At 47.0% G+C, this 23,859-nt stretch overlaps 1 protein-coding gene across 4 annotated transcripts in view; it reads left to right on the top strand.

The window, feature by feature from the left end:
- Window positions 1-258: 258 nt before the first annotated feature.
- The window catches only part of PLEKHA8 (pleckstrin homology domain containing A8), a 49,951-nt gene continuing 26,350 nt past the window's right edge, over window positions 259-23,859 (top strand). For 2 of the 4 annotated variants that reach the window (XM_064166982.1, XM_064166981.1), the window contains exons 1-3: window positions 259-349; window positions 20,369-20,485; window positions 22,132-22,287. In XM_064166982.1, the coding sequence (XP_064023052.1) occupies window positions 310-349; window positions 20,369-20,485; window positions 22,132-22,287 (313 nt within the window). In that variant the 5' untranslated portion in view covers window positions 259-309. The remainder of the gene's footprint in view (window positions 350-20,368; window positions 20,486-22,131; window positions 22,288-23,859) is intronic. The other 2 variants (XM_064166979.1, XM_064166980.1) reach the window with 2 other exon arrangements.

The following is a 23,859-nucleotide window of genomic DNA, read 5'->3' as shown; positions in this document are numbered from 1 at the left end:
GCGGAGGGCCTCTCGCGCCTTTCTCCGCCTCCTCGCTCCCGTCGGTCACGTGGTTCGCGATTCCCGGAGCTGTTTGCGCTGCCGTAGCGCTGCGAGACCGTTCCTTGGGTGCGCGGCGGCGCCGCCTTCTGCGCTGGGAGCGTGGCGGCAGTGGGCAGGCTCGGCCGTGGAGGCTGGGCGGGGCGGGCGGTGCCCCGCTATGGCCCTGGGTGCTGCCGGCACGGCTGGACGCGGGGGGCGGCGGTGGCGGCTGGCGGTGTGACTCCGCCGGGGGGCGGCCGCGCTGCATGGGGGCGGAGGTTGGCCGTCATGGAGGGGGTGCTGTACAAGTGGACCAACTACCTGAGCGGTGAGTTGCTGCCTGCACGGTGCGGGGGCTCCCTGTGGGACGGGTGTCGTCGTCTTCTGTAGATAAATATCCGTATATACTTCCATGTATTCGCTGCGTCTGGATCAGCGCTATCCTCTGACCCTGCCGTGCAGGGGACCAGTTCCTGCTCACCCTGCTTTCCCATACGCTGTCACATTGTCACAGTACCGTGCTGGAGGACGTGTTTAACCCACCTCTGGGTGCCAGTGCTTGCCTGGGGCGCCCATGGCCCTTCCCTGGGGTTGCGAGTTGGGGTTTGGGGCTATTTTGGTTGCGTTAGGTCATCGTCGCCAGCGAACTTTCCGCTTCTCTTTGGCCCCGTGAAACTTGTATTGATTTACTGAGTGGCTTCGGGGAGTTGGGGGAGTCGCAAAACTGAGGGAAAGGTGTCGGCGTTAAACTACACTTCGAGGATTTGGGTGCAAACGCATATAAAAAGGGGGCAGGGGGCGAAGGGGCTATCCTTCGGAGCACTAGGCCCAGATTTAGATTTTAAGATGTTCCTGTGCCGTGGGAGTGCTGCTGGGGGTCAGAAGCACTGCAGAGGTGGGGAGGGTCCGGCGCCATCTGTGTTCTATGGGCTGTCGACAGTTGGGCGCATCAGAGTCACGGCTGACTTATAGCTCAGGGTGCGTGGATGGGGTCTGCTTAACCCGGTGCAGACCTCTGTGGTTTGTTGAAGCCGTTTCAAAACTTGATGGTCGGAGATAGATAACCACGACCTTGACATTGCCTGGTGCAAGTTTTGCTGGGGAGTGTAGGCAGGAGGGCTGCCGTCTTGCTTGGATTTTCTTCAGAAGAGGCTGGAACAGCTGCACCTCTCCGGTTAGTTGGCAAAGTGTAGAAAGGCAGAGTTAAACAAAGAAAAAGCTGAAGCACAAGCTAGCTTCATGTGGCAGGAGAGTGGTGCTGGATTTGCTCATGTGCTGTGCTGGAAGATTGCTGCGGCTTTTCCCCTTTAGGTAATAGATATTCTGAAAAGGGCAATCAGTGAATAGAAATGGACTTTGTTGTAACTCTTTGTGAATGGTCTGGAGTTACGGAGTGTGTGCCAGTAGGAGTAGCCAAGCTTAGCTTTTCTGTCTGGGTTGCAGAACTTCAGCTGTATTATTAGCCCTTTCCCCATAATAAAAATGTCCACGGTTCAGCTGACCTAAACTTTTGTGTGTTTGTTTTCCTTTCCATTGCTTAGATGCTGGAGTGTATTTTAAATTCTTGCACTTCTTTCCATGCTCTGAGGTCTGAGGAGTGAGAGCTTGTGGGAACCAGTGTGTGTGTGTAGATGTGTGATGGTCCCGGGGATGTGGTGGAGTCACCGTCCCTGGGGCACTTCAAGGCAAGGTTGGACGTGGCACTTGGTGCCATGGTCTAGCCTTGAGCTCTGTGGTAAAGGATTGGACTTGATGATCTGTGAGGTCTCTTCCAATCCTGATGATACTGTGATACTGTGTTACCTGCCCCCCACACACTTAAGAAAATCACCCAGACTAGGCTCAGCTGCTGGAAATTTGAACGAAGCTTTATACTTACAGCTTAGCACAATATACAAGCAGATATTTACAGTGTATACAGAAATATACAAGTTAAAAGTAATATAGAAACACAACAGCCCTCCCAGAAACCTGAGTGACCAGGATGGGGCTCCCAACCACCCTTCCACCTTCTCCCCACCCCTTTGCCTTAGGCTTGAAGTAATTTGGAGTTTCAGCCAGGGGTTCTGGGCCCCCCAGTTTAGGAGGGACATTGAGATGCTTGAGCGTGTCCAGAGAAGGGCGACGAGGCTGGGGAGAGGCCTTGAGCACAGCCCTACGAGGAGAGGCTGAGGGAGCTGGGATTGGTTAGCCTGGAGAAGAGGAGGCTCAGGGGTGACCTTATTGCTGTCTGCAACTACCTGAGGGGTGGTTGTGGCCAGGGGGAGGTTGCTCTCTTCTCTCAGGTGGCCAGCACCAGAACGAGAGGACACAGCCTCAGGCTGTGCCAGGGGAGATTGAGGCTGGAGGTGAGGAGAAAGTTCTTCCCTGAGAGAGTCATTGGACACTGGAATGGGCTGCCCGGGGAGGTGGTGGAGTCGCCGTCCCTGGAGCTGTTCAAGGCAGGATTGGACGTGGCACTTGGTGCCATGGTCTGGCCTTGAGCTCTGTGGTAAAGGGTTGGACTTGATGATCTGTGAGGTCTCTTCCAACCCTGATGATACTGTGATACTGTGATACTGTGTGATACTCGCACAGACGGCAGGTTAGGTTGGAGAGAAGTTCATGCAACCCCAAGAGACAGTGCAGCTCCCTTATCTATATTTATGTTCTTGTTCTTATCCATCTCAGCAAGCCTATGAGTGCAGCAGCCATCACCACTGTTTCCTTTTCACAGCCTGTAATCTAAATCATCTAACCAAAATATCCCACCTGGGCTCAAACTAGCACAGGATGACCTACTGGCATTTGGCTTGAGTGTGGGTGTGGTAGCATCAGCTGGACTAGTCATCTGTTTTGATGATAAGATGAAGATTAAGAACCAGAAATGTCCCATTGAAAGTATTTTTCCCCTTTTTTTGCTAGCCGTATTGATAGGCACTTTCAACTTTTGTGAAGAAAGGCTGCTTTGCAAACTTCAATTTAAGTGAATGTAGACTGAAGGCATCTCTCCTGTTTGGATGCCTGATATTTGCCCTAGTTGAAAACTAGATGACACTTTATTCTCAATAGAGAGAAAATCAGTGTTGGAGGACTGAAGCATCTTTCTGGTTTCTTTGCTGAAATTTGACTCTCCTAGTAAGTGCAGTTGTCAAGGTCACTCTTTGCCTTTCTTTAGTTTGTAGAAGGCCTGCATGGTGTGTGAGTGAATTTGTTGTTCTGCAAGTTAATTACATTTACATGTGCTTTCTTTTGGCATAAAATGAGGACTTCCTACCCTGAAACCATTATGGTATGGATTTTTGCAATGATGTTTAAAAAAAGCCCAAACACCACCTGCTGGAATGTGGCATATTTCATAGCAGTAGCAAAGACCTGGGCAGTGAGAGACAGGAAAGCTTTCTTTTGGGAAGCAAGAAGATTCCACAGGTTATCCATAACAGTATTATGCTTTTTTTTTCCTTGCTCAAGCTTAATTAATATGGTGCTGCGTAGCATTAATGATGTATGCAAAAATTAGGCAAGGTGTGTCATCTCTGTGTGAGTGTATGCCTGTGTTAATAACAGTGCTGATGTAAACATACACAGCAGGGATCTCTTGCCCTTTGCTCCTCATAACAAGAAACACACCTTTGTTTCATGGAGACAGAGAGGAGATAAGGACACCACAGAACAACCTTAAAACTGTAGCAAAGGGGACCTGCTTTGCCTTCTGTGAGCAAGAAGCTGGTGGCAGTTTGTTGGTAATTGAGCTTTTCCTGGGAATTGTGGTTTTATAACATCTTCTGTCATACAAAGATGGTCAAGTCCACATCAACCTATTTCCCCCTGGCCCTTGGACAGGGAGGTAGTGTTGCAAATTACATAGTTATTGACAGCAGGAATCTTTCAGAAGTAGGGAACAAATTTGGCTTTCTGTGGGCAAAGGGCAAAGAAAGCAGATTGTGATTGGCAGGCAGTGAAGGGCAGATTAGTTTGCCTAGCTGCTCAAATAAGTTATCTTGTTTTATAGGAAATGCCCTTGTTTGTTTTGTATAGATTAGGATAAATTGAATTAGTGTTACTTAGTTTCTGCTCAGAGATAAGCTTAATAGAGGAAAAGCCCTATGCTGACTTCTACATGCAGAGATTCCAGACAGGAATCTCTTCAGTTTAGGGAACTGAGATTGTAGAGGTTTTCTCTCCCATATGCAGAGGCCACCAGGCAGTAATCTCTCAAAGTGGGTTTTTGTTTGTCTCCAAGTGAAATATGCCAACTTTGAATCAGATATGCATGCACACAGGTCTAGCCTGTGAAAACGCCCTTGGGATCATCTGTTTGCACTAAGTGTGTCCTCAGGTTACTTTTGTTCCCTCACTGAATCAGTTAAAACCTTCAGGGAGCAGGGAACTTTGCAAACAGAAGTATTGCTGCCATATGAAGTGTGATAGTGCTTTTTCACTTGGGTGAATACATGATGCCTCTGTGAGCTTCAAATGATTAATCCTCAAAACCCATGCAGGTGTGTAAATTAGCCTCAGCTAAGCCTGCAGTGAAAGCATGCAACTTGATCTTAACATTTCCTAGATTACATCCTTTGCCAAAACTTTGTCTAATAGTAGCATTGCTTGGTAGAGGTTGTGAAAGCCAGGAATGTGCTTGTAGCCTGGATGGAGGGAGTGTGTTGGGATGATAAAAGTATCACCCTGCACCAGCTCCTCAGTCTGTGCTGTCCCTTCTTGGCTGAGCATAAAACTTTCTGGTGTGAATAATATCAAAGCCAGATCCTGGCTGCAGTGTTGTTGCAAACTTGATCTTGAACCAGGCGATGTTGTTTGTAGGATGAAGAAAGAAGGGAGTGGATATGAACTGCAGGTGTGGGCTACTCTTGGCTATTAGTAAACTGTCTCCTGCAGGACTCTCTAACTGAACTCAAGCTCTTAAGCATGCTGGTGAATAAAAGAATGTCTGCCTTGTAAAAAGAATCTGTGATTTTGATTGATTTTTTTTGTTTGTTTCCACCAGGAAAATGTAGTGTGGACTTGGGGAATGCCTTCCTTCAGTAGTAAAGCCTGGTGCTTTAAAGTGATTTCTTTTTACTATTTTATTTCTTCTCTGCTGAAATCCACTTCATGTCTAAGCCTGGGATCACTGGCCACAGGCAGGACTGCAGCAAGTGGTATGTGTCAGCTTTTGGCTTGGGGATCAAAGGCAACTTTGCAATTAGAAAGGAAAATGCTGACTGCCTTCACAGACTTGCATGATACTTGGTTATTCTCTCTGTGAAACGGCTTTGACTGCTCTTTTTCACGAAGCTAATCTTTTACTGGTATTTCATTGTGCCAGGTAATTCCAAGCCTGATTCATCCTCAAGCCATGATACCTTTGCATTCATGCCATCACCCGTGATGCCACACTGTACCACATACCATAGTTATCTCTTCCTACATCTTCCTGTATGTAATCATCAACTCTCATTTTATTCTTGTTCTCTGTATTACTTCCAGTTTATCCTGAGATGACAAGAGCCAGCACCAAGCAGTAAATTTCAGCTTCCACTTTAAACTTTTAAGTGACTTAGGTCACTCTTAATGATACAGAATTCTTTTACAAACCTGAGAAGCAAGCTCAAGGAAGTGTGAAAGAGGATTAGTTTTGCATAGCTTGAATCCTGACCTTGCTTAGAGTGAGTCCTTGTTTTGGGAGCTTAAGAAAGCTGACCTTTTAGAATGGGAGACCTGTATACTTCCACTTGATACTAAGCTCTGGAAACAAGGAAAGTAATTCAAAGCTTCACACTTAGAGAAACAGTTAGTTCCAAAAAGCTTTTGTTTATGAATTTACCTGTTTTTTTTAACATCTGGGCATAGTCCAGGTCCTGACTGTTTAAAATGAGAGGTCTGCCTTTTGTGGAGGTGAACCTAGACAGCTGAGGTCTCTGTTGCCTTCAGGGCAGTCGTCTGCCCAGTGTTACTGATTATAGCTGTTCTCAGAGACTAGGCATTGTTTTAGATGGATGACCGAGTCTCACCCAGTCCTGGCTAGCTCCTCGCCCAGGATGCTTCAGGGACTAGTTCATTCTGTCTGGATATTTTCTAATTACATTTGTGTGCTTTGACCTTCCTCTGTCTTGCTTTCACCTTGTGTTTCTTTATGCGGCAGTCTTGCTTTTGTCATACCCTTTTGGAATTGAGTAATGTGCTTGCAGCAGAGGAGTTGGAGGCTACAGGAATGGGAATCAGTCCTCTCTCCTCTGTAGGTGTTGGAACAATGCTGCAGAGCCTACAGGACACAGCGTTGCCTGCCAGGTATGCTGCAGTACCGGTGCCTCTGCATTTAGTCCTTCTGCACTGAAATAAATAGGTAAACACAGGGAATAGCTGGGTGTGCTAGTTTCACAGTATCACAGTATTATCAGGGTTGGAAGAGACCTCACAGATCATCAAGTCCAACCCTTTACCACAGAGCTCAAGGCCAGACCATGGCACCAAGTGCCACGTCCAGTCCTGCCTTGAACAGCTCCAGGGACGGCGACTCCACCACCTCCCTGGGCAGCCCATTCCAGTGTCCAATGACTCTCTCAGGGAAGAACTTTCTCCTCACCTCCAGCCTAAATCTCCCCTGGCACAGCTTGAGGCTGTGTCCTCTCGTTCTGGTGCTGGCCACCTGAGAGAAGAGAGCAACCTCCTCCTGGCCACAACCTCCCCTCAGGTAGTTGTAGACAGCAATAAGGTCTGCCCTGAGCCTCCTCTTCTCCAGGCTAACCAATCCCAGCTCCCTCAGCCTCTCCTCGTAGGGCTGTGCTCAAGGCCTCTCCCCAGCCTCGTCGCCCTTCTCTGGACACGCTCAAGCATCTCAATGTCCCTCCTAGACTGGGGGGCCCAGAACTGAACACAGTACTCAAGGTGTGGTCTAACCAGTGCAGAGTACAGGGGCAGAATGACCTCCCTGCTCCTGCTGACCTGTTGCGGAGGGCAGAAATTCGTGGCCGAGTCGAAAATTTATCAAAAATAGATATTTTTTATTTTTACAAAAACCCGCCCCCACAACTATATATACAAAGATTAATTTCGTTTGATAAACAGGTTAAGTTGCATGAGAATTCTACGAGGATACCATTAATAATCTGACTATATATATTTGGAAGTCAGTTTTTGGAAAAGGCTTTAGCTATTAATTAATAGCGGTTTTCTTACTAAATTAAGCTAAGCCAAATAACTCACTCAGGCTGGCTCGTGCAGTCGGTCTTCCTCCTCCAGCGGCTACAGGAGTCGTTAAGGGTCGTTAAGGGTCGTTAGGCAGACAAAGGTGTGCCTAACACCAAGGCAAGTCCTGTGGTCTCTCTGCAGTCCAGGCACAGGAGAGTGAGCGAACTCGTCCAGGCACAGGCAAAATCCAAAGCGGGAACCCCAAAGGCGGGAAGACCCCCAATATTTATACCCTTCGCTAGACAAAGGGCAGAGTTACCACACTTTAGGCGCGAAAGCGCACGGCCAATCCCAGCCTGGCTCCAGCGCGGGAACTCACGGGGCAGTCGCCGCCCCCTTCACGGCTGCAGGGCAGGCGAGGGGGGGGGAAACCAGGCGGCTTTTCCCCTTTCCCCCCGAAGTCCGGGCAGGAGAGGAATTTAGGGGTACAGGACTCCAGGACATCCCACCCCGGTGGTAATGAGCATCTTTGTCTAGAACTTGAGTGAGAAGTGATCCCCCTTCAATTTAGGAACCTATTAATATATATATATGGCTTAGCCTTTTCCAACATTAACAATAGGTAATACATTAATCGCCCCAACAATATTTAACAATACTTAACAAGGCTTAACAATAGCCCAAACAGTATTAATAAAGCTACACAGTCAATTTGAAGATTGCTCTGTTCCTGGTAGAGCAACCAAGTTCATGGCAGAGCCTTAGATGCTCTGAGTTCATGGCTGGAGGTCACAGTCCGTGGGTCCTGATGCCATCATCCACTGGCCACCCCGGTGATATGACTCCATCCCTTGTGTAGCTGGTCCTCCCTTTCCCAGGTGCTGGTCAGGTGGTCAGGAACTGGTCCTCTGCCTCGACCTTAACCTGTAAGGAGACAAAATCTGCCTCGGCCTATAAAGGCCAGGCTTGACAATTAATAATTTGGGACGATCCACCGTGCACTGATCCGGTGGCCTTTTCCATTTGCATCTAGGGCTTCCCAGGCATATAAGCCTCTGGGTTTACCCCATGCCATTGGCACTACCCCTATAGGTTGGCCTTTTGTACTGGGGCAGGTGGTCAGTGACCACGTGGCTCACCTAGGCAGCAGGTCTTTATTCTGGGGGCTTCTGTAGCTCTCCCCGTGACTGCTGACCATTAAAAGCTGCCGAGCCACCGTTACACTAATTCAGTGTTTTGCCTCCCGTGTGGGAGACGAGAAAGGGTTAACCTTTCTGTCTGGGGACGAGCTGCAGTTCCCAGCGGGGGGGCTGCCGCTTCTGGGCGAGCCGCTCTGGGAGCCACCGCTGGGCGTGCCGCTGTCGCTGGCCCTGAGTTTCTCTCGGCTGCCTCTGGGTTTTGCAGCCGATTTCTGAAGGCACCGCACTAGATCCTTCAGCTGCCAGTCTGCCAGCTGCCTTAAAACAGTTTTTGGTACCCCTAAAGTCAGGGCTTGTCTATACCAGCTGTTCTTTTCTCTGGGTCTCCAGTCACTCTGTGGGTCTCTGCCCCTTCCCCTCGGGGAGAAGCCTGCAAGACCCGTCCCCCTGCGGGGGCAGTCCTGCACTGGCCGGACCTGCCTGTGCAGAGTCCTGGGATTTTCTGGGGGAGAAGCACGAGACTGTCTCTCCCCAGCCCCTTTTCCTTCAGGAGACCCAAACCCAAACTGCAACCCGTGGGCATTCAAGTCAGTTAACAGTTCAGCCCAAGTCATTACGTGCTCTTTAGCACCATCGTTCTCTGCATTTTCTCCAAGCACACGTTCAATTTTCTCAACATTCTTCATTAGTTGGATTTGCAGAGTTGCTGGCAAACCCTTCATAATAGGGTGCAGTCTCTCCGGGTCCACAGGGGCATAAAACGGGCAATCGTAATGTCCCTTATCATAGATAGCCTGGACACAGGCAAGTCTGCGGAGAGCAGTGATGAGCTCAGAGGAGCTGGTGACCTTTAGTTCCGTCGGCTCCCCCCGGTAGGCTGGGCGGACGCTGCTTGCCCAGTAAGCTATCTGGGCGGTGAGGCTGTGTGTCCCCTCGGGTTCACGTGTCAGGAACACATCGTCCCCCCAGTCTCCAGCAGCTTCCTGCGAGTCTTAGAAGGACCCGGTCCCCACCGGCTCGGGACACTCGATACACATAGTCAGCGACTGAGTCCCCAGGATCTCTCGCATATTTGACTTGTAAGTCACTGAGCTGTGCGTCTGTGAACTGCTTTTTGATCACGGTGGTCCCTGCACCGCCTTTCCTGCCCTTCACGGACTCAGTCCTGATCACAGGCAACACGTGCCTCTGCACCGCGGCGCCCTCCTCACCGGAGCTCTCTTCTCCGCTAGCTACGGGAGAGTCCGGTCGGGACCTGCGCTTTCTGCGTGGCTTTGAGGCTTTCTGCCGCGCAGAGGCATGTGCAGAGGAATTCTCTGAGTCTCTGGCAGAGTCTTTTGTGCCTGGTTTCGGGGAACTCCTCTCCCCCGAAGAGCCCCTCGGGGCATTCTCTGCCTTTCTCCCCGATTCCCGCGAATCACTCCATTCAAATTCAGACACGGAGACCGAAGAGGTGGTGTCTGCAGGCGTTACAAGCCTTTCTTTCATCCGGGCAGTCAGTGCCGCGGTCAGGCTCTTTGTCTGCGCCAGCATGCTTTCCCAGATACTTTGGCATTTAGCTTTTTCGGCTAATAAATCCTTTTCCAAGGCCTGAATTCTTTTTTCATAATTTTCAAATTCGGCCAGAGTCTGGGTCACGACTGACCCCAGAACAACAGAGAAATGCTCCGTTGGAGACTCAGAAATCACAGGGTCTGAGCGCTCAGCTAATTTCTCCAGGATTTTCTCCGGATTTTTACAATTTTTCTGAGCCCAAATTAAATCAAGCCCTGTGATTAGGCATCCCTTTTCTTGTAGAAATTCTATGATTGAACTACCCAGCATACACTGCGCCATAATGTTGCGGAGGGCAGAAATTCGTGGCCGAGTCGAAAATTTATCAAAAATAGATATTTTTTATTTTTACAAAACCCGCCCCCACAACTATATATACAAAGATTAATTTCGTTTGATAAACAGGTTAAGTTGCATGAGAATTCTACGAGGATACCATTAATAATCTGACTATATATATTTGGAAGTCAGTTTTTGGAAAAGGCTTTAGCTATTAATTAATAGCGGTTTCTTACTAAATTAAGCTAAGCCAAATAACTCACTCAGGCTGGCTCGTGCAGTCGGTCTTCCTCCTCCAGCGGCTACAGGAGTCGTTAAGGGTCGTTAAGGGTCGTTAGGCAGACAAAGGTGTGCCTAACACCAAGGCAAGTCCTGTGGTCTCTCTGCAGTCCAGGCACAGGAGAGTGAGCGAACTCGTCCAGGCACAGGCAAAATCCAAAGCGGGAACCCCAAAAGCGGGAAGACCCCCAATATTTATACCCTTCGCTAGACAAAGGGCAGAGTTACCACACTTTAGGCGCGAAAGCGCACGGCCAATCCCAGCCTGGCTCCAGCGCGGGAACTCACGGGGCAGTCCCCGCCCCCTTCACGGCTGCAGGGCAGGCGAGGGGGGGGGAAACCAGGCGGCTTTTCCCCTTTCCCCCCGAAGTCCGGGCAGGAGAGGAATTTAGGGGTACAGGACTCCAGGACATGACCACACCATTCCTGATGCAGGCCAGGATGCCACTGGCTCTCTTGGCCACCTGGGCACACTGCTGGCTCGTGTTCAGGAGGGTATCAATCAGCACCCCCAGATCCCTCTCTGTTTGGCTGCTCTCCAGCCACTCCGACCCCAGCTAGCTAGAATGTTTTGGTGAGAAGAACTAGATCATAGGCTGTGAAAGGAAAACAGTGGTGATGTCTACTCCCCTCAGAGTCTTGCTGAAGAAGAAAGGAAAACATTAGATAACACTCTTGCCATTTTTGACTCACACTTTGCCTTGGGCTTCTGACTGAGCTGCATCTCCCTAACCTCACCTTCCGTTTGCACTAACCCACCTTTGCTTCATAACCTCTTGGCTGAACCTCTGTTCTTCTTCAGGACTGGGGTAAGGTTGAGAGGGGCAGGGGTGGTTGGGAGCCCCTCCTGGGGACTCAGGTTTCAGGGAGGGCTGTTGTGTTTCTGTATTACCTTTTACCTTGTATATTTCTGTATATACTGTAAATATCTGCTTGTCTATTGTGCCAGCTGTAAATAAATAGCTTCATTTATATTCCCGGAGCCAATTGAGTCTAGTCTGGGTATTTTGAAAGGGGGGGGGGGGGGCCGGGAACACCCAAACCATCACACTGGGTAAGACCGAAGCAAGAGGTGTGGCAGAGTGCTGCTGGAGGGGATAGCACAGTGCATTGTGTGATGGGGTTTGCATACACTCGTTGTTGGCTCAGTCTGGCCTGATAACCACCCCAGGGGACAGAATGAGGAGCTGCTGGCTTGTTGGGGCTGGGAAGTGTAAACAGAGGAGAGAAACTCCCCGGAGCTTTGAATGCCTTAAATGTCTGAGCAGTGGCCTGGATTATTGAACTTTTGCCTTCCTCACTCAGTACGATCCCCTCTCTGCCCTTCATCCTTCCACTGTGTCCCCTTCAAAAATGCCTGACTCTGGTCCATTGTGCTCTCTGTGCCTTGGCTGATCGCTGGCATAAAATCGTTTGCAAATCAACTCAGTTGCCCTTGGACAGCAGAATGCTTTTTCATGCTGCTAGAGTAGCTTTAACAATTGTCATTGAAACGAGGGTGGATTTGATGGGACCCGTTGGAGAAAAGTAATTTGGGAGAAGGTCACACTGCTTGGAGAAGGTTCCAGCTGGTGCTTGCTTCACTTAAACGTCTACAGTCTCTCAAACAAGTGCCTAAAGTGATGCTGTTGTTGAAGTGCCGAATCTGTTAACTGTGTTACTTTTAGGGGCTTTAGGTATCGATTCCTCATTTTTGATATGCACACATCCAATAATAAAATTGCAATATGAACGTTTCTAGAAGCTGCTTTCTGGGTGAGAAGGTAACTGCTCAGATGAGAGACATGCAGAGATACAGGCTGGGGTCGGAGTGGCTGGAAAGCAGCCAGACAGAGAGGGATCTGGGGCTGCTGATTGATACCCGCCTGAACATGAGCCAGCAGTGTGCCCAGGTGGCCAAGAGAGCCAGTGGCATCCTGGCCTGCATCAGCAATGGTGTGGTCAGCAGGAGCAGGGAGGTCATTCTGCCCCTGTACTCTGCACTGGTTAGACCACACCTTGAGTGCTGTGTTCAGTTCTGGGTCCCCCAGTTTAGGAAGGTCACTGAGATGCTTGAGCGTGTCCAGAGAAGGGCGACGAGGCTGGGGAGAGGCCTTGAGCACAGCCCTACGAGGAGAGGCTGAGGGAGCTGGGATTGGTTAGCCTGGAGAAGAGGAGGCTCAGGGGAGACCTTATTGCTGTCTGCAACTACCTGAGGGTGGTTGTGGCCAGGAGGAGGTTGCTCTCTTCTCTCAGGTGGCCAGCACCAGAACAAGAGGACACAGCCTCAGGCTGTGCCAGGGGAAATTTAGGCTGGAGGTGAGGAGAAAGTTCTTCACTGAGAGAGTCATTGGACACTGGAATGGGCTGCCCGGGGAGGTGGTGGAGTCGCCGTCCCTGGGGCACTTCAAGGCAAGGTTGGACGTGGCACTTGGTGCCATGGTCTAGCCTTGAGCTCTGTGGTAAAGGGTTGGACTTGATGATCTATGAGCTCTCTTCCAACCTTGGTGATACTGTGATACATGGTTTTTGGTACACTCTTGTCTGCCTTTCTGCCATCCCTCATGGCTAAAGACTGGATTTTTATTCTGTCCAATTGTTTCAGTGTAGAATTAAGGCTGCAAAAGGTGTTCCACTGCCTGGGACTGCTCTTCCCAAAATAGTAGATAGCCTTAGGAGGTTGTATGGAAAACACAGGCATCAGTTTGGGATGCAAATTGCTTCTGTCAAGGTAACCCTTTAACTGTGCTACTTCTGTTTTATTGCATGAGAAAGGAGGAAACTTTGGAGTTGGGTGTGTGTAAGATGCTCTCTTGCTGTGTGCTTCACCTGACTAGAAACCTGGCAGTGACTGACAGTATGGAACAAGTAGCCACGTGAACTGAGCTTAGTCATACAGTCAGCTGTTAAGAATAGCTGAGATTGCAGACACATTGGGATTTTGAAAACCACTCTTTCATCTGTTTGTGACATGGAGATTTCCATAGCCTTAATTCCCCAGGGAAATCCTTCTCCATTGGAGATTAGTGTATTAAGATCAGCCATGGTCCTTCTGAGCCAGTGTGAAGCATTTAATGTTGTGTAGATGAGGTGACATTGGGAGCTTGGTGTAGAAGCCAGGGTTGGTTTTTTTGACACAGTTCATGGCAGCTCAGCAGTCTTCTTTCTAAGCTGGAAATAAGATCTCTTTACTCGGGCCTGTGTTTTGGCTTAGATGCATCCTCCAAATGGAAATGATGACTTTCCTCATAACTGGAAGGTGGATGTTTTGCAGTCCTAGTTGCTGGAGAAGAAAGTGCTGTCTTCTGGCCAACAGCTGCTCTGTGATCAAGCAGAAGCTGGCTGGGTTTCAGCAAAGGTGTGAACCTGGTGGCATGCATCACTGGCAACAGTAGAAGGACATACTGGATTTTCTCTTGCTTTTTGCAGGACAGTAACATTGTCATGGTCCTGTATGAGCTAAGTTTTCTGCAGCTTTCATCCAGATACCAGTCACTGACAGCACTGGGCAGAAGCTTCTGCCCTTCAATCCTGGGAGATAAAATGGTAGGTGATAGTATGGTGAGCACACAGCACAACTTACTTTGCTCAGGGTGGAGTAAAAAGATAGATGTTGCTTGTTCTTACTGTGAGATGTCTCTACTGGAGCAGCCACTATAGGACTCTCTTGGGACCCTGCCCAGAAAAGCAGGTATCTGTCCCTGCTGTGCCACCAGCAGCTAAATTTTGGGTCTTACCTGTAGCATTAACAGTAAGGATGTGATGACAGCTTTAGTAACTCCTAACTAGATGGATGTTGTTGTAACATGGGAATTATGGATTTATCTCTGATCTGCACTTAAATTAAGGTCAAAGAGGTCCAAGAACTGTCTATTACTTAAGTTTTTGTGATGACTTAGGTTGAGGCTTAAGAAGTACTATATAATTCTAGTGTAAAGCAAGTAATTATAAACACCTGGGTGTCTGGCCTTCATACCTTTTAGAACTGCAACTGGAACCAGCATCTCTTCATTGCAGCTTCTTTTCCAGGTCATCAGTTTGACTTCCTGAATATGTCATTCTCCCAGATGGATTAGCTTTGTCAATGCCTAACATGATCTACATGTCTTCAGATGCTGAGGGTTTTTTTGGTTCAGGCTTGGCACTTTGAAATGAATGTTGTCTGAAGTCTTAAGTTACATAACATTAAGTTTGAGTTGTCCAAATTTCATCCACATTATCAAGAAATGTCAAGTTTGCTCAGTGATAGCTGCATCTGGATTTCCTGAAGTGTAATGGTGGAAGTAGGCAGATCTTTCAGCTGGAAGGAACTTCTGGAGAAGTGCTGAATGCTTAGCAGGCATGCACTGCTTAAGTGCCTCTTTTCATAGTGGACAATATCAGGTCATCTGGGTACTTTTAATACAGGAGTGTAATATTAGGACCTTAACCAGTCTTTGAGAAGTTACCTGGAATCTCTTTGCTTTCCTTCTCTGAGACCTTAACCTACTACTCAATTTTTGTTGTGCTTTGTGATTTATGGCATGCATATATATATATATATATATATATACACATCTTTCCCCAGCAAGTTCAATTTTCACTTGCAGTGGCTCTGTGCTCTCTCTGTACTGAGCTGTGGAAGTATGAGCTATATTTTGTCCTACCCATGCACCATCAGTATAAATGGGCTCAGTAAATTCTTCTTCAATGTTGTGTTAGTGCTGATGTCAGTAGGGCTTCAAGTTATTCATCTTTAACTTTGTATAGCAGGTCAACTTTGGCCCCTCCTGGTCCCTGTGCCAAAGCAGGCAGCACACATCTGCAGACTTGAGTCCTGCAGAAATACTGTTACCACCACTGGAAAAGGGAAGATGCTAAGCAGAAGAGGAAGAGATTATCTCATTTTATTTCTTCCAGCTAACCAGAGGTCAGGCAGCCCCAAATTTAAGACTTGACAAAAATTTAGTCTGCAGGATTTCAGTTTGCTTTTACACCCAGATTCTCAAATATTTCTTTAAGTGCAGGTATGAGAGCACAAAGACAAGCAGAATTACCCAGGACCAGCAGGTCTGGGCTGCTGCTGGCCAGAATGCTCAGCCCTCAAATTAGTGTTTCTACAACAGTTTATGGGAAGAAAAAAAACTAAACTAAACTCAACACTCTTGTCCATAAAAGTAGCATAGAATCAACCAGGTTGGAAGAGACCTCCAAGATCATCCAGTCCAACCTAGCACCCAACCCTATCCAATCAACTAGACCATGGCACTAAGTGCCTCAGCCAGGCTTTACTTGAACACCTCCAGGGATGGTGACTGCACCACCTCCCTGGGCAGCCCATTCCAATGCCAATCACTCTCTCTGCCAACAACTTCCTCCTAACATCCAGCCTAGACCTCCCCTGCAACAACTTGAGACTGTCTTTTTTTTACTGCTTTGATTTTTGCTTTGTTTTGGTTCTTTGGTTGTGTGGTTTTTTTTTTGTGGGGGAGGACACATATTTGATTTTGTTGTGTTTTGGGTTTTTTTCCCCCTCTGCTATTCACTTTTCTGCAGCAGTGAACTTCCTGTAATTGAAGATTATATCCCTGCTGCATTGTCCATGATTTGTCAGCCGCGTGCTATTTTTAGCTGGTTGTTTAGGATAACCTTCCTGTGGCTGCTGACTCGGTGTCAGTGAGTACCAGGTGGTTAGTGCATCTTCTGACAAAACCTTGTGGTGATTTTTATTTTAGTGTGACAATTATGTTCTGAGAAGCACAGGATGTCAGGGGCTGGAAGGGACCTTGAAAGATCATCTGGTCCAGCCCCCCTGCCAGAGCAGGATCACTCGGAGCAGTTCGCTCTGGAATGCATCCAGGTGGATCTTGAATATCTCCAGAGAGGGAGACTCCACAACCCCCCCTGAGCAGCCTGTTCCAGTGCTCTGTTGCCCTCACAAATTCTTCCTCAGGTTCACATATGGAACCTCCTGTGCCTCAGCTTCCACCCCTTGTCCTGTGACTGGGCATCACCCAGCAGAGCTTGGCTCCATCCTCCTGGCACTCACCCCTTACACAGTTATAAACATGGATGAGGTCACCCCTTAGTCTCCTCTTCTCCAACCTAACAAGCCTCAGCTCCTTCAGGCTCTCCTCAAAAGGAAGATGTTCAACTTCATTAATCATTTTTGTGGTTCTGCACTGGACTCTCTCAAGCAGCTCCCTGTACCTTCTTGAAGAGAGGGCCGCAGAACTGAACACAGTACTCCAGATGTGGCTTCACCAGGGCAGAGTAGGGGGGATGGAGAACCTCCTTCAACCTACTAACCACAGCCCTTCTAATTCACCCCAGAATGGCATTGACCTTCCTGGCCACAAGAGCACACTGCTGACTCATGGCCATCCTTCCATCCACCAGGACTCCCAAGTCCTTCTCTGCTTCGCTGCTCTCCAGCAGGTCAGTTCCCAAGTATGTTATCCTATGCTAGACTATGTCATAGTCTTTTTATTACACATCTAATTATGTATTAAAGGTTACAATGACAGATAATTGCTGAAGACTCAGACTGAAGAAAGTTAAACGAACAAAAAAAGTAAACAAAACCCCCAAGCCACTGAAACAAACCAAAACCAAACCAACAAAAGCCCCAACCAACCAAATCTCAGCAAAATATATTGACTCATCATGTACTCTTAACCTTCAGAGTGGTGGAAGCAGAGTTCTTTGTATGTTGGCTAATTGATTGCACAGCCTTTGATTGATGAGATGACATTTAGCTGAGCATTAGCTGCAATTGTAAGCTGTAGGACCACGATTTGAAGGATTCATGCTCAGCAGCAGGATCTCCAGGCTGAATTAAAGGCTTGTATTGACTGTGGTGCTGTGCATTATTTAAAGGATTGATTCTGTGCCCTTAAGTGTCTGAAGCAATTCAGTGTTTTTCCCCTGCTGAACAGTAACCTCCTTTTTTTGTGTGTGAGCTCTTCCATATCAGCAGTGACTTGTAGAAGAGCTTCTTTATTTTGGTGGCAAGACAAATGAAAATCACTCTTGATACTATTTTTTTTTGGTTCTTATGATTTTTATTTCTTTTTCCTTCATGTGAAATAAAGAAGCATTGAGAATAATAGAAATGCCAAAGTTTATGCTCAGAAATAGTGGAAGAGCTTTTGAAGAGTGTGGAAGAATGATTTCAGTCACCTCCAAGGTGGCTGGGAATCTACAGACCGTGTTGGCTTAGATGCTCAGATGTAGTATTGCTTGTTTAAAGAAAAAAACAAAGCAAACAACCCAAACCTTGCTCTTACCATTGGCCTGTGACTCCAAGGCTTTCTAACTGTAACCTGAGGTGGATTTGTCTTTGGCAGCTGCCTAAAGACTCAATGTGTAGCTGGTAAGGAGCAGTCATTCCTCCAGCGTGCCATCAGTTCAAGCCTAGCCCTGGCTCCTGCAGCACTCTGCTGGTGAGCAGAGTCTCCATGCAGGGGACAGTAGAAGTGAGAGGCTTAGGAGCCATGTGGCCCATGTGGTCTTGCCAAAGTGTTTATGGATGTGGAGATGCTGGAGCACATCACGGGCCACGAGGATGCTCAGAGGTCTGGAGCAGCTCTGCTGTGAGGATAGACTGAAAGAGTTGGGGCTGTGCAGTCTGCAGAAGAGGAGGCTCCCAGGTGACCTTCTTGTGGCCTTCCAGCATCTGAAGGGGGCTACAAAAAAGCTGGGGAGGGACTTTTTAGGCTGTCAGGGAGTGCCAGGACTGGGGGGAATGGAGCAAAGCTGGAGATGGGTAGGTTCAGAGTAGACATGAGGAGGAAGTTGTTGAGCATGAGAGTGGTGAGAGGCTGGAACGGGTTGCCCAGGGAGGTGGTTGAGGCCCCATGGCTGGAGGTGTTTAAGGCCAGGCTGGGTGAGGCTATGTGCAGCCTGCTCTAGGGTAGGGTGTCCCTGCCCATGGCAGGGGGGTTGGCACTAGATGATCCTTTTGGTCCCTTCCAACCCTGACTGACTCTATGATTCTGTGATCCCAGAGCAGGTTTGCAGGCACAGTGTGGGATCTTGTGTATCTCAGTCTCTTGGCCCTGGCTTGGGAAGCTCATTGCAGCTCAGCACAGAAAGCTGCTTTCCTCCAGTGACGTGTCTGCCTTGTTTCTTCTTAAGTTAATGAGCTTGTGGGTTTTGATTAGACATAAACAACAGCTGTAATGTCTGTTTTGTTTGTATTGTTGTACTGCTTTAGTGCTTCCAGGAGAGGAAAAGAACTATTTGTTTTGGTCTAACCTGGTGTTTTTGTTAGTCTTTGGAAGGATATCCAGAAGTGCAAGTTCAAGATTAGTTTTTTTCCATTGGGCAGCATGCAAATTTCAGGAGCTGTTGGAAGCTGCTTGGTTGGAAGGTGGTGTTCAGAAAGCAACACCTATGCCTCTGTCCTTTCCTTCTCTTGTCTTTTAAGGAGTTTCTTGTCCACTGCTTTCCAAGACATTTGGTTAGCCCTTCCCACAGGGGAGGAAGACATGTAAGGCAACACAGCTGTTGGGACAGTGAAGAAATAGGCTGAAGAGTGATGAAAGCAAGTGAAGGGTTGTGCTGGTTTGAGGCTAATTGTAGTATCTTGTGCTAGTTTGAAGCTAGCTAGAATGTTTTGGTGAGAAGAACTAGATTACAGGCTGCAAAAAGAAAACAATGGTGATGTCTACTGCACTCATAGGCTTGCTGAGATGGATAAGAATGTAAATATAGATAAGACAGTTGCTCCCTGCCTGGGCTTTGGGTTGCCTCTCTCTCTAACCTGCCATGTCTGTGATTAATCCACCTGCTTCCTAAGCCCCTTGGCCAACCCTCCATACTACCTTAAACATAAGGCAAGATCTTGGGGTGAGGTTGAGGGGTAGGGGGAAGGTGGAAGGGTAGTTGAGAGCCCTTCCTGGGGACTCAGGTTTCTGGGAGGGCTGTTGTGTTTCTGTATTACTTTTTAACTTGTCTATTTCTGTCTATAACTGTATATACTGTAAATATCTGCTTGTACATTGTGCTAAGCTGTAAATATAAAGCTTTGTTCAATTTCCAGAGCTGCTGAGTCTAGTCTGGGTGATCTCCAAAGTGTGGGGGGGTGGGTAGCACCCAAAGTACCACATATCTTGATGAGAGAAATTAGATCATTGGTTGTCAAAAGGAAATAAAGATGTAGTCTATATCATTCATTGATTTGCTGAGAGGTATAAAAAGCCAAAATGTAAATAATCCCTCACCCTCTGGTCTGTCACTGGTTCTATTTGCTTCCTCTTAACTCTGCTCTAATATCTTTCCACTAATCTTGGCTAACAGAAAACAATGTAAGCTTTGCTGGCTTTTGGTTTTGTTTGCCTGTCTGGGGAAAGAGGGGGTAGCTCTAAGCCCCTTCTGAGCAGTATCCTTTGTCTTGAAGGGAGTTTGGATTTCTGTATTATTTCTTATTTGTATATAATTGTAAATACTTGTAAATATTTTGTATATATGCTTGTAAATTTCGCTTTGCTGTAAATACAGCTTCATCTTACTTCCAAGCTGTCTGAGCTAGTCTGGTGAATTCTGATAGAGGGGGGAAGTTCCTAACCCACGCCAAGGGTGGTGGACTGGCCAGGTAATTTTGGGAGAGAGAGTGAATCAGTGATACCAGATTAGCAAAACTACTGAGAATGACACATGACCTCTTGGGAACATACTGCTGAAGTCCAGCTGCCTGCAGAAAGGACACGCCAGCAAGCAGGAGTTGTGCTGTACAGCATCCAGGCCTGCACTGTTTCAAAGGGCTTAATTTTCTTGAAGGAACTGAGAATCTTTGGGGCCTTATTTGCAGTAAGCCCAGAATGAGAGAAGTGGTGGAGGCACCATCCCTGGAGGTCTTCAAGAGGAGACTGGATGAGGCACTCGGTGCCATGGTCTAGTTGAGTGGCTAGGGCTGGGTGCTAGGTTGGACTGGATGATCTTGGAGGTCTCTTCCTGGTTGATTCTATGATTAAGTGGTGGAATTGCAAGGGAGAGAAGTAACTGAGATGTGCAGTTTTGTTTTTCAGGCTGGCAGCCTCGATGGTTTCTTCTCTGTGGTGGCATCCTGTCCTATTATGACTCTCGGGAAGATGCCTGGAAAGGTTGTAAAGGAAGCATCCAAATGGCTGTGTGTGAAATTCAAGGTAACTAAGACATAGTTACACCTAGCTGCATGAATTTTGTTCAGTAAATGATGTTGTATTCAAGATGAGATTCCAGGTCATAAGAACTATTTGGCAGCTTGATTTCTTTGGCATGTGTTTGTAGTAACTCAGTAACTTGGTCTGTGTACCTTTTTTATTCTGTAGTGTTTACAGATGTTAGGAGAACTGCAGGCCTCTAACATAGTGAGTGCAGGTGGGTCTCTGTTTTTCATGAGCTATGGTGGAAGAAGACATTGCTTCAAACAACTCTTCAAAGGCACAAACCTAAAGCTAGAAATATGAATAAAAAGCTTCAGTACTAGATCTGCTTGCTGTTTACCATCCTCTCACCTATTTGCCACATCTTCAGGGTTCATTGATGGGCTGGGAACTGGGAAGAGAGACTTTTCAGAAGATAATTCCTTCCTATAAAGACTCCCAGATATTATACCGATCACAAAACTGTATTTGATAGCCTTTTGTCCCAGATGCTAAATTTTGGGGTGAGATATAAAATAAGATGCTAAATGTTGGGGTGGGATGCTAATTTTTGGAGTAAGATGTTAAATTTTGGGGTAAGATACAGAATGGAGATAACATGTTAAATTTTGGGGTGAGATACAAAATGGAGATAAGATGTTAAATTTTGGGGTGAGATACAAAATGGAGATAAGATGTTAAATTTTGGGGTGAGATACAAAATGGAGATAAGATGTTAAATTTTGGGGTGAGATACAAAATGGAGATAAAATGTAAGTTGAAGTGGGATGCCAGATTTTGGGGTGAGATACAGAATGGAGATAAGATGTTAAATTTTGGGGTGAGATACAGAATGGAGATAAGATGTAAGTTGAAGTAGGATGCTAAATTTTGGGGTAAGACATCACATGGAGATAAGATGCTACATTTTGGGGTGAGATGCTAAATTTTGGGGTAAGATATCACATGGAGATAAGATGCTAAATTTTGGGGTAAGATCAAATGGAGATAAGATGCTAAATTTTGGGGTGAGATGCTAAATTTTGGGGTAAGATATCATATGGAGATAAGATGCTACATTTTGGGGTAAGACATCACATGGAGGTAAGATGCTAAATTTTGGGGTGGGATGCTAAATTTTGGGGTAAGACATCACATGGAGATAAGATGCTAAATTTTGGGGTGGGATGCTAAATTTTGGGGTAAGACATCACATGGAGATAAGATGCTACATTTTGGGGTGGGATGCTAAATTTTGGGGTAAGACATCACATGGAGATAAGATGCTACATTTTGGGGTGGGATACTAAATTTTGGGGTAAGATATCAAATGGAGATAAGATGCTACATTTTGGGGTGGGATGCTAAATTTTGGGGCGAGATGCTAAATTGATGTAAGATGTGTCCCTGCCCATGGCAGGGGGGTTGGAACTAGATGATCCTTGTGGTCCCTTCCATCCCTGACTGATTCTATGCTCTATTCTATGGTTGTCCATTCTAGTCCCGAACTCGGAAGAGAAGCCATTAAATGGCAGCAGGGGAAGTTCAGAGCTGTACAATCTTCCTCTTTCATTAGTGTTTGACCTGCCACTTGGCATACCTGTTTGGGATCTTCAGTTGGGCTGGGAAGGCCTGAGGGACTGATCTGAAAATAGTATTGCTTCCAGTTCATCCTGCAGATAACACCCGCATGGATCTAATCATCCCTGGGGAACAATACTTCTATCTGAAGGCAAGAAATGCAGTTGAAAGGCAAAAGTGGCTGGTTGCACTGGGAACTGCCAAAGCCTGCCTGACTGACAGCAGGACACAGAAGGAAAAAGGCAAGGGCACCTTTTTGCTGGCACATACTGTTTGCTTTTTATTTTCCCTTACTTACTTTAGTAGATGTACACAAAAAGATGATAAGTTCCTGCCTGAGCTCTACACCCAGTCTGTGCTTCAGGTCTTTGGTGCTGCTGAAAGCCAAGCCGTGTGGGAGCTCTAGCTGGAAATCTCAGCTGTTAGCTCTCAGTGTAGGGATTTGAAAACTTCAGTTTTTCCTTAAAGTACACCATGCATAAGTAATTTGAAAGCTGTGTGCTGATGAGCTCTCAAAGTACAAGGACTGAGTAACTCCTGGCTACAGGTCACCAGGATGCAAACTGCATAAAGGTAAGACCCTTGCCTTTTGCAGCCATCTCACTGTGATAACTCAGCCTCTTATACCAGCATCTCTTGAACGTTGGAGTTCTTCAGCCCCTTTCCTTCTATGTTCTAATTGGGCTGGCTCATGCACTGCAAGAATCCCTTGACAGTTAAAGATCTGCAGTTGGTTTTAAATGTGTGTGCTAGTATTCAGAAACACAAATGCAGTCATGATTAGGCTATGAAAATTAATTCACTTACCTCTTTGCATTCACCAGCAACCTTACTTCTACCCCAGTGAAGATCCTTCTTGCTTGCAAGCATGGTGTTGCTCATGAATCAGCATGAGGCCTCATGCCTTAACCTTGCATGGCCTCGGCACAATGACTATGCTGGAGATGAGAGAATGGCAAGTTATTGTTACTGAAGAAGTGGTCCTTAGCAAATGCAGGGGAGACAGGCAGTTCCATTTCTTCAGATCAGGAGCTGCTTCTCCTCTTCACCAAGCTTTGCATTTACTGGTTCAAACAGTCAGAACTGAGCAGAAGGTGCTACTTTAGGATCCTACACAAGATGGAGATCTGATGCGTAGTACTTAGGGGCAGAACAAAGTTATATCTATAAAGTGACATATAGGAGAACAGGTTGAAAATCTACTTATGCATTTGCAGAAGTAACCCATGTTAGACCTATTAACAGGCAATTTATTTTGTAATTCTGGGACTCTAATGTAAAAAAATACTTCTGAAAAACCTCAGGTTGACTGCTTAGTCATATCTGGATTAGTCTGCTCAGCTTGGCACTCCCCAGTACAAGAAACATGGGCCTACTGGAATGAGTCCAGCAAAGAGCCACTAAGATGATTAGAGGAAATATCTGATGAGAGAGCATAAAAGATGGAGCCAGGCTCTCGTCAGTGAATGGACAAGAAGAAATGGGCATAAATATAGATCCAAGCAACTCCACAGAGACATAAGCAAAACTGTTTATACTGTCAGGACGAGGGAGTGCTGCATCAGCTTACACAGAGAGGTTGCAAAGCTTCCATCCTTCACAATATTCAGAGCCTGAGTAGACATGGCCCTGAGCAGTGTGCTTTGGCTAGCTCTGCTTTGAACAGGCAAATAGGACCACTGATCTCCAGAGGTCTCTTCCAACCTCAACCATTCTGTGATTCAAGCATGTATATTAATTACATCCCTTTGTATTGGTCAGGTTGTGTCTTTTCCCTTTGTTTTCTACTCAGAACAGTGATCTTTTAATTCACA

Source organism: Pogoniulus pusillus, chromosome 28 (assembly GCF_015220805.1).
Source record: "Pogoniulus pusillus isolate bPogPus1 chromosome 28, bPogPus1.pri, whole genome shotgun sequence".
Taxonomy (NCBI): Eukaryota; Metazoa; Chordata; class Aves; order Piciformes; family Lybiidae; genus Pogoniulus; species Pogoniulus pusillus.
This window is presented reverse-complemented; position numbering and strand designations above follow the sequence as displayed.